General features: G+C 32.7%; 1 protein-coding gene across 1 annotated transcript; it reads right to left on the reverse strand.

The window, feature by feature from the left end:
- Positions 1-7,539: 7,539 nt before the first annotated feature.
- Positions 7,540-15,836, reverse strand: LOC126747164 (uncharacterized). Its single transcript, XM_050455666.1, has 5 exons — positions 15,615-15,836; positions 9,237-9,464; positions 8,337-8,451; positions 8,208-8,278; positions 7,540-8,147 (listed from the first exon to the last, which is right to left on the reverse strand). Exons 1-5 carry the CDS (start codon positions 15,834-15,836, stop codon positions 8,139-8,141), a joined length of 645 nt encoding a protein of 214 aa, XP_050311623.1. The 3' UTR covers positions 7,540-8,138.
- Between the last annotated feature and the right edge of the window lie 472 nt (positions 15,837-16,308).

A 16,308-nucleotide genomic window follows, 5' to 3' on the forward strand; every position in this document is an offset into this window, starting at 1 on the left:
ACCGATTTTCATGAAAATTGCATGGATGCAAAGGGTTTTTAATTTAGAACCATTAATGTATCTATAAAAAAAATAAAAAATTGGAAATTTCCAGAGTTACAGGGATATTTTCAAAAATATGGCAAATTATTAAAGGTGTGTAAGAGGCAAACTGCACCAGTTCCCTTAATTTCCCACCGATTTTCATGAAAATTGCATTGATGCAGAGGGTTTTTAATTTAGAACCATTAATGTATCTATAAAAAAAATAAAAAATTGGAAATTTCCAGAGTTACAGGGATATTTTCAAAAATATGGCAAATTATCGAAGGTGTGTAAGAGGCAAACTGCACCAGTTCCCTTAATTTCCCACCGATTTTCATGAAAATTGCATGGATGCAGAGGGTTTTTAATTTAGAACCATTAATGTATCTATAAAAAAAATAAAAAATTGGAAATTTCCAGAGTTACAGGGATATTTTCAAAAATATGGCAAATTATTGAAGGTGTGTAAGAGGCAAACTGCACCAGTTCCCTTAATTTCCCACCGATTTTCATGAAAATTGCATTGATGCAGAGGGTTTTTAATTTAGAACCATTAATGTATCTATAAAAAAAATAAAAAATTGGAAATTTCCAGAGTTACAGGGATATTTTCAAAAATATGGCAAATTATCGAAGGTGTGTAAGAGGCAAACTGCACCAGTTCCCTTAATTTCCCACCGATTTTCATGAAAATTGCATGGATGCAAAGGGTTTTTAATTTAGAACCATTAATGTATCTATAAAAAAAATAAAAAATTGGAAATTTCCAGAGTTACAGGGATATTTTCAAAAATATGGCAAATTATCGAAGGTGTGTAAGAGGCAAACTGCACCAGTTCCCTTAATTTCCCACCGATTTTCATGAAAATTGCATGGATGCAAAGGGTTTTTAATTTAGAACCATTAATGTATCTATAAAAAAAATAAAAAATTGGAAATTTCCAGAGTTACAGGGATATTTTCAAAAATATGGCAAATTATCGAAGGTGTGTAAGAGGCAAACTGCACCAGTTCCCTTAATTTCCCACCGATTTTCATGAAAATTGCATGGATGCAGAGGGTTTTTAATTTAGAACCATTAATGTATCTATAAAAAAAATAAAAAATTGGAAATTTCCAGAGTTACAGGGATATTTTCAAAAATATGGCAAATTATTAAAGGTGTGTAAGAGGCAAACTGCACCAGTTCCCTTAATTTCCCACCGATTTTCATGAAAATTGCATTGATGCAGAGGGTTTTTAATTTAGAACCATTAATGTATCTATAAAAAAAATAAAAAATTGGAAATTTCCAGAGTTACAGGGATATTTTCAAAAATATGGCAAATTATCGAAGGTGTGTAAGAGGCAAACTGCACCAGTTCCCTTAATTTCCCACCGATTTTCATGAAAATTGCATGGATGCAAAGGGTTTTTAATTTAGAACCATTAATGTATCTATAAAAAAAATAAAAAATTGGAAATTTCCAGAGTTACAGGGATATTTTCAAAAATATGGCAAATTATCGAAGGTGTGTAAGAGGCAAACTGCACCAGTTCCCTTAATTTCCCACCGATTTTCATGAAAATTGCATTGATGCAGAGGGTTTTTAATTTAGAACCATTAATGTATCTATAAAAAAAATAAAAAATTGGAAATTTCCAGAGTTACAGGGATATTTTCAAAAATATGGCAAATTATCGAAGGTGTGTAAGAGGCAAACTGCACCAGTTCCCTTAATTTCCCACCGATTTTCATGAAAATTGCATGGATGCAAAGGGTTTTTAATTTAGAACCATTAATGTATCTATAAAAAAAATAAAAAATTGGAAATTTCCAGAGTTACAGGGATATTTTCAAAAATATGGCAAATTATTAAAGGTGTGTAAGAGGCAAACTGCACCAGTTCCCTTAATTTCCCACCGATTTTCATGAAAATTGCATGGATGCAAAGGGTTTTTAATTTAGAACCATTAATGTATCTATAAAAAAAATAAAAAATTGGAAATTTCCAGAGTTACAGGGATATTTTCAAAAATATGGCAAATTATTAAAGGTGTGTAAGAGGCAAACTGCACCAGTTCCCTTAATTTCCCACCGATTTTCATGAAAATTGCATTGATGCAGAGGGTTTTTAATTTAGAACCATTAATGTATCTATAAAAAAAATAAAAAATTGGAAACTTCCAGAGTTACAGGGATATTTTCAAAAATATGGCAAATTATCGAAGGTGTGTAAGAGGCAAACTGCACCAGTTCCCTTAATTTCCCACCGATTTTCATGAAAATTGCATGGATGCAAAGGGTTTTTAATTTAGAACCATTAATGTATCTATAAAAAAAATAAAAAATTGGAAATTTCCAGAGTTACAGGGATATTTTCAAAAATATGGCAAATTATCGAAGGTGTGTAAGAGGCAAACTGCACCAGTTCCCTTAATTTCCCACCGATTTTCATGAAAATTGCATAGATGCAAAGGGTTTTTAATTTAGAACCATTAATGTATCTATAAAAAAAATAAAAAATTGGAAATTTCCAGAGTTACAGGGATATTTTCAAAAATATGGCAAATTATCGAAGGTGTGTAAGAGGCAAACTGCACCAGTTCCCTTAATTTCCCACCGATTTTCATGAAAATTGCATTGATGCAGAGGGTTTTTAATTTAGAACCATTAATGTATCTATAAAAAAAATAAAAAATTGGAAATTTCCAGAGTTACAGGGATATTTTCAAAAATATGGCAAATTATCGAAGGTGTGTAAGAGGCAAACTGCACCAGTTCCCTTAATTTCCCACCGATTTTCATGAAAATTGCATGGATGCAGAGGGTTTTTAATTTAGAACCATTAATGTATCTATAAAAAAAATAAAAAATTGGAAATTTCCAGAGTTACAGGGATATTTTCAAAAATATGGCAAATTATTAAAGGTGTGTAAGAGGCAAACTGCACCAGTTCCCTTAATTTCCCACCGATTTTCATGAAAATTGCATGGATGCAAAGGGTTTTTAATTTAGAACCATTAATGTATCTATAAAAAAAATAAAAAATTGGAAATTTCCAGAGTTACAGGGATATTTTCAAAAATATGGCAAATTATCGAAGGTGTGTAAGAGGCAAACTGCACCAGTTCCCTTAATTTCCCACCGATTTTCATGAAAATTGCATTGATGCAGAGGGTTTTTAATTTAGAACCATTAATGTATCTATAAAAAAAATAAAAAATTGGAAATTTCCAGAGTTACAGGGATATTTTCAAAAATATGGCAAATTATCGAAGGTGTGTAAGAGGCAAACTGCACCAGTTCCCTTAATTTCCCACCGATTTTCATGAAAATTGCATGGATGCAGAGGGTTTTTAATTTAGAACCATTAATGTATCTATAAAAAAAATAAAAAATTGGAAATTTCCAGAGTTACAGGGATATTTTCAAAAATATGGCAAATTATTAAAGGTGTGTAAGAGGCAAACTGCACCAGTTCCCTTAATTTCCCACCGATTTTCATGAAAATTGCATGGATGCAAAGGGTTTTTAATTTAGAACCATTAATGTATCTATAAAAAAAATAAAAAATTGGAAATTTCCAGAGTTACAGGGATATTTTCAAAAATATGGCAAATTATTAAAGGTGTGTAAGAGGCAAACTGCACCAGTTCCCTTAATTTCCCACCGATTTTCATGAAAATTGCATGGATGCAAAGGGTTTTTAATTTAGAACCATTAATGTATCTATAAAAAAAATAAAAAATTGGAAATTTCCAGAGTTACAGGGATATTTTCAAAAATATGGCAAATTATCGAAGGTGTGTAAGAGGCAAACTGCACCAGTTCCCTTAATTTCCCACCGATTTTCATGAAAATTGCATGGATGCAAAGGGTTTTTAATTTAGAACCATTAATGTATCTATAAAAAAAATAAAAAATTGGAAATTTCCAGAGTTACAGGGATATTTTCAAAAATATGGCAAATTATCGAAGGTGTGTAAGAGGCAAACTGCACCAGTTCCCTTAATTTCCCACCGATTTTCATGAAAATTGCATGGATGCAGAGGGTTTTTAATTTAGAACCATTAATGTATCTATAAAAAAAATTAAAAATTGGAAATTTCCAGAGTTACAGGGATATTTTCAAAAATATGGCAAATTATTGAAAGTGTGTAAGAGGCAAACTGCACCAGTTCCCTTAATTTCCCACCGATTTTCATGAAAATTGCATGGATGCAAAGGGTTTTTAATTTAGAACCATTAGTGTATCTATAAAAAAAATTAAAAATTGGAAATTTTCAGAGTTACAGGGATATTTTCAAAAATATGGCAAATTATTGAAAGTGTGTAAGAGGCAAACTGCACCAGTTCCCTTAATTTCCCACCGATTTTCATGAAAATTGCATGGATGCAGAGGGTTTTTAATTTAGAACCATTAATGTATCTATAAAAAAAATTAAAAATTGGAAATTTCCAGAGTTACAGGGATATTTTCAAAAATATGGCAAATTATCGAAGGTGTGTAAGAGGCAAACTGCACCAGTTCCCTTAATTTCCCACCGATTTTCATGAAAATTGCATGGATGCAGAGGGTTTTTAATTTAGAACCATTAATGTATCTATAAAAAAAATTAAAAATTGGAAATTTCCAGAGTTACAGGGATATTTTCAAAAATATGGCAAATTATTGAAAGTGTGTAAGAGGCAAACTGCACCAGTTCCCTTAATTTCCCACCGATTTTCATGAAAATTGCATTGATGCAAAGGGTTTTTAATTTAGAACCATTAGTGTATCTATAAAAAAAATTAAAAATTGGAAATTTTCAGAGTTACAGGGATATTTTCAAAAATATGGCAAATTATTGAAAGTGTGTAAGAGGCAAACTGCACCAGTTCCCTTAATTTCCCACCGATTTTCATGAAAATTGCATTGATGCAAAGGGTTTTTAATTTAGAACCATTAATGTATCTATAAAAAAAATAAAAAATTGGAAATTTCCAGAGTTACAGGGATATTTTCAAAAATATGGCAAATTATTAAAGGTGTGTAAGAGGCAAACTGCACCAGTTCCCTTAATTTCCCACCGATTTTCATGAAAATTGCATGGATGCAAAGGGTTTTTAATTTAGAACCATTAATGTATCTATAAAAAAAATAAAAAATTGGAAATTTCCAGAGTTACAGGGATATTTTCAAAAATATGGCAAATTATTAAAGGTGTGTAAGAGGCAAACTGCACCAGTTCCCTTAATTTCCCACCGATTTTCATGAAAATTGCATGGATGCAAAGGGTTTTTAATTTAGAACCATTAATGTATCTATAAAAAAAATAAAAAATTGGAAATTTCCAGAGTTACAGGGATATTTTCAAAAATATGGCAAATTATCGAAGGTGTGTAAGAGGCAAACTGCACCAGTTCCCTTAATTTCCCACCGATTTTCATGAAAATTGCATGGATGCAAAGGGTTTTTAATTTAGAACCATTAGTGTATCTATAAAAAAAATAAAAAATTGGAAATTTCCAGAGTTACAGGGATATTTTCAAAAATATGGCAAATTATCGAAGGTGTGTAAGAGGCAAACTGCACCAGTTCCCTTAATTTCCCACCGATTTTCATGAAAATTGCATGGATGCAAAGGGTTTTTAATTTAGAACCATTAGTGTATCTATAAAAAAAATTAAAAATTGGAAATTTTCAGAGTTACAGGGATATTTTCAAAAATATGGCAAATTATTGAAAGTGTGTAAGAGGCAAACTGCACCAGTTCCCTTAATTTCCCACCGATTTTCATGAAAATTGCATGGATGCAGAGGGTTTTTAATTTAGAACCATTAATGTATCTATAAAAAAAATTAAAAATTGGAAATTTCCAGAGTTACAGGGATATTTTCAAAAATATGGCAAATTATTGAAGGTGTGTAAGAGGCAAACTGCACCAGTTCCCTTAATTTCCCACCGATTTTCATGAAAATTGCATGGATGCAGAGGGTTTTTAATTTAGAACCATTAATGTATCTATAAAAAAAATAAAAAATTGGAAATTTCCAGAGTTACAGGGATATTTTCAAAAATATGGCAAATTATCGAAGGTGTGTAAGAGGCAAACTGCACCAGTTCCCTTAATTTCCCACCGATTTTCATGAAAATTGCATGGATGCAAAGGGTTTTTAATTTAGAACCATTAATGTATCTATAAAAAAAATAAAAAATTGGAAATTTCCAGAGTTACAGGGATATTTTCAAAAATATGGCAAATTATCGAAGGTGTGTAAGAGGCAAACTGCACCAGTTCCCTTAATTTCCCACCGATTTTTATGAAAATTGCATGGATGCAGAGGGTTTTTAATTTAGAACCATTAATGTATCTATAAAAAAAATTAAAAATTGGAAATTTCCAGAGTTACAGGGATATTTTCAAAAATATGGCAAATTATTGAAAGTGTGTAAGAGGCAAACTGCACCAGTTCCCTTAATTTCCCACCGATTTTCATGAAAATTGCATGGATGCAAAGGGTTTTTAATTTAGAACCATTAGTGTATCTATAAAAAAAATTAAAAATTGGAAATTTTCAGAGTTACAGGGATATTTTCAAAAATATGGCAAATTATTGAAAGTGTGTAAGAGGCAAACTGCACCAGTTCCCTTAATTTCCCACCGATTTTCATGAAAATTGCATGGATGCAGAGGGTTTTTAATTTAGAACCATTAATGTATCTATAAAAAAAATTAAAAATTGGAAATTTCCAGAGTTACAGGGATATTTTCAAAAATATGGCAAATTATCGAAGGTGTGTAAGAGGCAAACTGCACCAGTTCCCTTAATTTCCCACCGATTTTCATGAAAATTGCATGGATGCAGAGGGTTTTTAATTTAGAACCATTAATGTATCTATAAAAAAAATTAAAAATTGGAAATTTCCAGAGTTACAGGGATATTTTCAAAAATATGGCAAATTATTGAAAGTGTGTAAGAGGCAAACTGCACCAGTTCCCTTAATTTCCCACCGATTTTCATGAAAATTGCATTGATGCAAAGGGTTTTTAATTTAGAACCATTAGTGTATCTATAAAAAAAATTAAAAATTGGAAATTTTCAGAGTTACAGGGATATTTTCAAAAATATGGCAAATTATTGAAAGTGTGTAAGAGGCAAACTGCACCAGTTCCCTTAATTTCCCACCGATTTTCATGAAAATTGCATTGATGCAAAGGGTTTTTAATTTAGAACCATTAGTGTATCTATAAAAAAAATAAAAAATTGGAAATTTCCAGAGTTACAGGGATATTTTCAAAAATATGGCAAATTATCGAAGGTGTGTAAGAGGCAAACTGCACCAGTTCCCTTAATTTCCCACCGATTTTCATGAAAATTGCATGGATGCAAAGGGTTTTTAATTTAGAACCATTAGTGTATCTATAAAAAAAATTAAAAATTGGAAATTTTCAGAGTTACAGGGATATTTTCAAAAATATGGCAAATTATTGAAAGTGTGTAAGAGGCAAACTGCACCAGTTCCCTTAATTTCCCACCGATTTTCATGAAAATTGCATGGATGCAGAGGGTTTTTAATTTAGAACCATTAATGTATCTATAAAAAAAATTAAAAATTGGAAATTTCCAGAGTTACAGGGATATTTTCAAAAATATGGCAAATTATCGAAGGTGTGTAAGAGGCAAACTGCACCAGTTCCCTTAATTTCCCACCGATTTTCATGAAAATTGCATTGATGCAAAGGGTCTTTCATTTAAAATTAATAATAAAACATGTTAAATAAACTTATTTCATTAAGAGGACCCATAATGAATAAAGGGTTCCGATAGGACTTAATACTTTTGATACCTGGGCAAGCAATTGTTCTCCCTAAACGAGGGGAGAGTGTGATGTGATTTGGCATAAAATTCATAATAAAAATAATAAAAACAACGACAACAATAATAAACACAACAAGAATAAAAAAATCTCTTTATTCAGCACATATATTGACCTAAGGAGGCAAAGATTAATTAACTCACCCGCTCCAATCCAGTTCCTTACCCCACAATCAATATCCAGACCCCATATTCAATGAAATGGCAGGGACTGCATTAGTTGATATAAAATTTGGTATTTCTTATCAATAAATTATATTCTTATCTCATCTTATTGCATCTAAAAAGAATCACACATTCAATTTCACAATTCACTTACAATTTTAAGATCTATACATACAATTTTGCTCATGACTTTCTTCTGAGCAGATATAATCATTAGAATTTGAGCTGGTGAAACCTCCAGAGTATCTGAAGAACAAAAACTATAAGAAACGAGGGCAAATTTAATTTAAAAAAACCAAAATACCTTTTTGCAATTCCTGTTGCTCTCGAGTATTAGGGTTTTGGTTCATCCCAGTTTTCATGGCAGTCCAGACAGCTACGCGGCGCACTTGCTGTCTACAGGAGCAGCCCTTGCATTTCTGGAATAAATTGTGACTTTTACAGGACAATTATATTTAAATAATAGTAAAAACAGATTATCTATAGCTTATATCCTAACCCCTCATTTTTAATGTACCAGTGACCATTACATGAGAAAGGTGAGGCCCTGCAGACCAAAAGACCCCCTTAATTTCAGAGAATTCACTATTCTTTTCTTTTAAAACTGCTATAAGCTAAGGAAATGCAGTAATAAATGGGAAACGCCTTGAAGAAAGTATTCATAAGGAACATTTCCCACAGAAACCCTATGTTAGTACTAAATAAATGTAAACAATGGAAAAATAACAATTTCTAACCTATTTGTGAAGGATCTCGGATGCTCAGGGGGCTTCTTGGTCAATAAACAACAATATTCCCTGAATTTTCATTGATTTACAAAATATTTTATAGGAAATCCGGTATATTTTTATAAAAAAGAAACAATTAGGTTATAAACAAAGAGGGAGACTATGACAAATGACAAGTGACACTGTGCCAATTCGATTCGATAGATGAACTTCAACCGTCAAGCTGTCAACCGGTTTGGTCGAATTCGCCAACTCCGGCATTGACAGATGACAGTAAAGTTCTAGAATAATTTTTCTTCATTTGGAATTTTATAGAATATTTAACTGAAAATAAAAAGAAATTATTGAAAAACACTTGTCCAATGCCCAATTGCCCCTTGAAATAAGAAAGAGTCAATAAAAATCGATAATTGGGAAAATATATACTGCGGCGCTGCAGCAGTACGGACACAAAACATTAAATGCCGATAACTCACCGGTAAAAACGAGATGAACCGTGAAAACGCGATCAAAGTACGCGGAAACGACGTACGACGCAATTTCACGATAATTCCCGATTGTTTCGACGCTTTTCCCGGGTTTTTGAAAGAAAAACCGGGACGCGATCTCGACCCGACGAATTCCCAACGACGAATGAGGCGACGAGGCGACGCGGAAATAACCGAACGATGCCGAATGCCGACGCTGGAATTCACCGAGCGCAACTCGTAGTGTTAAGTGTTCGATAAATTATTTTTACGACGTTGCCACATCTACGTTTTATTTAATAATTTATAAATTATTTATTATTTTTCCTGGAATAGGGTTGACCTTGAATTTAATTTATATCTATCTGTTCTAACTCACGTTTGGAGGCCCTCAAGGGGGTGGAAATGTCGGGAAAACGTTTCGAAAGATTCGGGAAATTGTATGCAATGAATTTTTTACAGATTTTAGCAGAAATTACACGAAGATGGAGTATTTTTAGTAGCAAAACTGTATTGCTAAATAATCCAATTTATAAGAAAAGATGTTCATATCAGGAAGTGTTTGGCTCAGAAAGACGCTTCGTATGCTAAATCTGTCATCAGGGATTACTTAAGTGTATTTAGAACAGTTATTAAGAAGCTACGCAGTTCTTGCAAGGGAACCAGGGAAATTCTCTAAAAAATGGTTTTATTTTTTTTTTGGAGAATCTATGAGGCTGAGTGAAAAATTGTTCTAATAAAAGTTGTTAAACCTGAGAGGAGCTTCAATTTGCAAAATATTTCACGATCTTATCTATTACCATTTTCGAGAAAATGTATGAAAACCGATTTTCTTTATTTTCAAATTTTCTCTGGAGCTATGAAAAAAACTGGTGTTTTTACTATTGCGTTGGATTCTATGTAAGGATGCCTAAAGAAAAGCCAAAATACCTTTTTGCCCTAAATTGCATATTAAAGGAGCTACGGGCCATTCTTTGAAAATAGCCCAAATTTGGAGGGCAGAAATTTCGAAAAATCGAAATTATCAGAAAATAAAAAAAGAAAATTACCACGAGGGAGGGCATTAAATTATCATTAAAAAACCCTTATAAAATTTTTTTCTAAGATTCGTATTAACGGCACAAAAAATTTTTGAAAATTAAAATTACTCCAAAATGCCTCAAAAAATGGCTATAACTCAAAAAAAATTCTGATAGCAAATGGTTTGAGGGAGAAAAATAAGTTAAAATTTCTATAAATAAATTTCCTGAACCAAAAAACCAAATTTGAAAAAACCGATTTTTGGGTCGAAATTTTCAGGGTATCCCCCAGGGAAATTCTCTAAAAAATGGTTTTAATTTTTTTTCGGAAAACCTATGAGGCTGAGAGAAAAATCGTTCTAATAAAAGTTGTTGGGCCTGAGAGGAGCTTTAATTTGCAAAATATTTCATAATCTTATCTATGCCCATTTTCGAGAAAATTCACGAAAACCGATTTTCATTATTTCCCAATTTTCTCTGGAACTGTAAGGAAAATTGGTGTTTTTACTCTTGCATTGGATTCCATGTAAGGATGCCTAAAGAAAAGCTAGAATCCCTTTTTGCCCTAAATTACATATTAAAGGAGCTATGGGCGAATCTTTGAAAACAGCCCAAATTCCAGCTCAAAAATTTCCAAAAATCAACATTTTCAAAAAATGAAAAAACAAAATTACCACGGGCTAGAGCATAAAATTATCATCAAGAAACCCTAATAACATTTTTTTCTAAGAGTCATAATAACGGCACAACAAATTTTTGAAAATTAAAATTCCTCAAAAACGCCTCAAAAAATGGCTGTAACTCAAAAACTTGTCACGCTTTATTCCAAAAAGGTGGTGGAGTAGTACTGTGTCGATTTTTATTCCAGGCATTTTTTCTGGTACTTTCCCCCCCCCCCCCTCCCTCCCCCAATGAAATTTAAACCAAAATAAAAATGTTTCGTTGTATGTACACGTCATCCGAGTGACGTAGATACACGAACAAACCCGAAGACGAAAAAGTGAAAGTACCGAGTGTCCGAGAGCGTCGAATCGTGGCCGCTCGGGTATGTTCGGCTGAGAGGGGTGGGGATGGGGAGAAAGATCTTAGCAGGCCACGGCAGTCGCTCGGTCAAGTCATTTTCTCGGTGACATTCACCGAAGGCGGATGGGAAATGTAAACGTAGTACTACTAAATTTAGTGTTTGCTGTTATTTAGTTTGTAAGTACTGTTTAATTTATTTTAAGAGCATGCTCTTTTATTTGTTTGTTATTTTGCGTTATAATTATTATTGTAGATACGTTTTCTTTTGACGATTGGATATGCATTTTCTTTAAATTTTTAATTAATAAAATTTAAATTTCTCTGTTTTGCAATTAAGGGGTTAACTTCAACGGGTTAAGGGTTGCTTTCTTTTATGGGTTCATTCAAATAAAATTTAAGGGGTGAAGTGCTTTTATTTATTTGTTAAATTCACACTTAATTAAAAAAATAACTGTCGATCTTTTGTGGCATAACATCCAACTGTTCACCATACGATCCATGAATTTACCGAACCCAAGGGTGAACCGGCATATTCATCAAATCCTGGTGGACCAAAGAGAACTTAAGGGTTTCAGTACTTGGGAGGGGGAGGTCATGCCGTAATCGCTCTCTACAAAGGGGCTTGGTGGCTGAAGATCCTCCTGATGCTGAATCTCCTTTTGTTCTTTTAAGAGGTTACGTTTCAACGGTTTGGCAGTTATGGAAGTTTATTCGTTAAACTTCATTCTTAGTGGGGTTTTATTTAAAGTGGAGTTATTCGCTAAATTCACGTCAAAACAGTCGGAGGGATGTCTAAGGGGGTTAAATTCAAGTTTCAGAAGGGCAAATATAGAAATTTAATAAGCAAATTAAGTATCAGTTGCTGTTGATTCTATGAATACATATCTAGTCGTCCGAAGTTGCGCCAATAATATATTTTATTGAGTTACATTTTTTGTACATATTGACACTTACTTTTTAATATGTTTTAAGCATATTATATGTAATTGCGTTGATTTACTGTATACTGTTTGTCTAATTTTATTCTTGGTAATTTAAAATTTGACTTAACATGTTACCAATGGGCTTTATATCACTGAAATATTATTGACAAAGCACGTAGCCAGCCAGTGCACCTTTTCCTTGAAAATTTGACTAAGCATTTACACAATGTGCCTAAACCCCTTTAAATATTGACTAATCACGTAAGCAGTGTGCTTTAACACCGTGAAAACTTGACCAGAGGAATGGGTTTTAGTGGGTCGGAGGGTGGCCAACTCCAACCCCACACTACCCTGGACGTTTGACAGGAATCATCCCTGTCCAACGTCCAGGGTGTCTGTTTGCAGATTTCCTAAACCTCTTTTAAAAAAAAAAAAAAAAAAAAAAACTTAATAAGGCCAAATTAAGTTTTACCCAATTGACAATTACAGGGCACCAACTCTTGAAGAAATTGCTGCAATTAGTTAGGATTGGTATAAATTTGTGATGCCCATACTTAGAACTTGTTTAAATGATTTGTACTGTTGCAACTTTTATGGTTTATATAATTTAAATTGTTTTTTATTTGTATTTATTTATTTTAATTAGGTTTTGAATTGTTACAAGCTACTTAGGAAATTTTTACTAATATGTAGACTTATGCTGTGATGACATGTTTTATCCGCTATTGATCTCGATTAGAGAGATAGTTCTTTACATTATTTATTATAATAGTCATTATACTAGAAACCATACTGACTTCCTTCTAGTCAATTGATGCATAGGTATCAAACACTATTTTGAATAAAGGTTCGTTAAAAGTTTAAGTGGCTGCCAAAAAATAGTAAGGGATGTAAAAATGTTGGTGCATTTAAAAGACTAATAAAAATTATGTACCAATTATTGTATGAAGTTCAATTTCAATTGCTTTATAACCATGTTATACCTTTAAAAGTTTATTTATGCAATTACATCGTAAATTTGTACCATTTTCTTTATAGATACTAAATAAATACACATGATTACTATTGTATTAACAAAAAAAAAAATAGGAACAAGGATACCAACCTTGAATCATAATCCAGAAGCTGCTCTCCATCCTGTCGTCTTCTTCGTCCGTAACCCTGGACAAGGGACCCTAAACAGGTACTAGCTTTCCGGGCCAGAAAGCACCTGGAATCTGCAGTAGGCAGGGATCGATTCACTTTCCCTGAATAGACATCTCCGACAAAGATGCCTACCTGCTACCTGAATCAATATGTTATTTTCACTTGATGGAATCTATGGAAAATGTTAGGGAAAACAACATAAGAACAGATAAATTTATTTTTTTTAAGTGTTTTCTAAATTTGCTCAAAAAAAAAGGATATAAAAGGAATCCGGACTTATCCTTCTGCAACTGTAACTGCTTCATCTCTGTCCTTCCGTTTGTCCTCTTTATCTGTTTAACCCTGGACAAGGGATCCTTAAACAGGTATCAGCTTTCCGGGTCGGAAAGCACCTGGAATCTGTTGTAGGCAGGGATCAATTATTCACTTTCCCTGGATATACATCTTCGACAACAATATGCAAAGATGTTTATCTGGTACCGGAATTTATCAATGCAGTTTTTACTTTCCAAATGAAAAATCGATTTTTTTACCCAAAATTTGCAGGGTACACCCTAGGGAAATTCTCCGAAAAAGGTTTTTTATTTTTTTTTGGAAAATCTTTGAGATTTAGAGAAAAATTGTTTTAACAAAAATTGTTGGGCCTAAGGGGCGCTACCGTTTGCAAAATATGTTACAATTTTTTATCAGATTTTTTTCGAGAAAATTTCAGAAAACCGATTTTCATATTTTTCCAATTTTCTCTAAAACTATGGGGAAAATTAGTGTTTTTATTTTTGTATTGAGTTCTATGGAAGAGTGCCCAAAAAAGAGCTAGAATACCTTTTTGCCCTCAATTGCACGTTAAAAAAACTATGGAGGGTTTTTGAAAAACCGGCCAATTATTGAGGCCAAAAATGTAAAAAAATTGAAATTTTCAGAAAATCAGAAAATAAAATTACCACATGATAGAGCGTTAAATTAGCATTAAAAAACTCTTATAACATTTTTTTATAATATTCATAATAAGGGCACAAAAAATTTTTGAAAATTTTGATACCTCAAAAAAGACTCAAAAATTGACTTTAACTCAAAAAATTATTAACTAGAAAATCCTTTAGGACAGAAAATATTGTTAAAATTATTGTAAAATGGTTTCTAGAACTAAAAATTCAAAATTAAAAATTTCGATTATTAAAATCATTTAGGACAGAAAATATTGTTAAAATTATTGTAAAATGGTTTCTAGAACTAAAAATTCAAAATTAAAAATTTCGATCATTACAATCATTAAAAAACTCTTATAACATTTTTTTCTAAAATTCATAATAACGGCACAAAAAATTTTTGAAAACTGAAATTACTCAAATGTGCCTCAAAAAATGGCTGTAATTGAAAAAATGTCATTGTAGCAAATGGTCCGAGGCGGGTAAATGAATTCCTGTAAAAAAGTTTACTGGACAAAAAAACCAAATTTAAAAAAATTCGATTTTTGGGTCGAAATTTCCAGGGTACACCCTAGGGAAATTCTCCGAATAAGGGTTTTATTTTTTATTATTACCCCTCTTTTTTTCTCAGGCAATTATTTTCTGCAAAAAAGGCGTTTTTCATTTTATTCTACCCTTGGCCCCCCACCCACCCCACACAACTTACCAGTAAGAAATTCTTTTGAAAAATCAGCGTTTTTTATCCACAATATCCAATCTAATAGCGCTGTTTTTGTATTAAATATTTATTAGTATACATTTACATAAATATATCAAATTTAAATAAACTTATTAGATTAGATATATAAAAAACAATGATTTTTTAAACAATTTCTCACTGGTAAGTAGTGTGGGGTGGGTGGGGGGCCAAGGGTAGAATAAAATGAAAAACGCCTTTTTTGCAGAAAATAATTGCCTGAGAAAAAAATGCCTTTTAAGAAAACTATAGGTGATAAAAAACTCTATAGCTTTGGTATCTACACTTTACTCACATAACCTTAAAGTTCTCGAGTAAAACGTGAAAAAACCTCATCGTCCTTTAATGCTTTTTCAAATATTTCGCCTAGGATATTAACTCCAAGTCCAATTGATCAATAATTATTAAGTGGTTCCACCTTATAAATTGGACTTATTAGGGGCACTTTAAGGTGCTCCGGTACCCGTTTTAAAAATCGTCTTATTTACCAAGCGTTCTAAGGGTAAAATAATAAAAAGATGAAATATATTTGCACTTTGAAAGGCCAGAATAAAACTCCAATATAATAATAATAAAGGGACTCGAGCATATTAAAGTCGATTTATCATTATCACCCCCGCCGCCCCTGGACAAGAAATAAGAGCGAGAAGAAGGGAATTAATGATGACACTTTTTTTCTCTCTCTCTCCTTTTCTCGCCCTAACTGCACTGTCCTCGCACAACAACAGCAGCGAAAACAAAAAAAGCCCTGGGATCGATGATAATCTTTCATCATCAAATAGGAAATTAAATCGTCCCTCCTCCTGCTCCCGCTGTTCCCTCTGGACCCTCGTCATCGTGACAGCGTAGTATCATCACGTAATAATAAATCCCAAGACAAATCCGGTTCTACGAAATTAATTTACACCTGAAGGACTGACTACTGTGTGTGCGCGCCTAGTTAGGCCGCTTAAACTTAGGATCCGAATTCATTAGGGCCATTAACATTCCTTCCGCTCAGTTTAAACAGGGTAGAGAGAGAGAGAGGACGATTATGTGACATCCTAGAAATCCACCCCTTTGCAACCCTCCCCCCCTGCGGCCTTTCTGACTGTTTTGAAGCAGTTACAACCGAATTAATCTTGGGAAATATGCCATACGTGTGTAATTCGCGAATTGTCTATTTAACGTTTCCCTAATGAGCCCACCCTCTGGATATACACATATATATATAATCCAGGGTGACTTTGAGGACGTTTGAGGCCTCAAATATCAACTTTTAAATTAATCGAGTACCTAAGAGAATGAACCCATTTGGGGGATTTGAAC

Source organism: Anthonomus grandis, chromosome 19, assembly GCF_022605725.1.
Source record: "Anthonomus grandis grandis chromosome 19, icAntGran1.3, whole genome shotgun sequence".
Classification (NCBI taxonomy): Eukaryota; Metazoa; Arthropoda; class Insecta; order Coleoptera; family Curculionidae; genus Anthonomus; species Anthonomus grandis.

Coding starts and splice junctions, on each gene's coding strand:
- LOC126747164 (XM_050455666.1), bottom strand. CDS start 15,836: ATGACGAGGGTCCAGAGGGAACAGCGGGAGCAGGAGGAGGGACGATTT. Junction 9,465..15,614: donor CTTGTCCAGGGGCGGCGGGG/GTGATAATGATA, acceptor TAACACTACGAG/TTGCGCTCGGTGAATTCCAG. Junction 8,279..8,336: donor GCAACAGGAATTGCAAAAAG/GTATTTTGGTTT, acceptor TTTGTTCTTCAG/ATACTCTGGAGGTTTCACCA.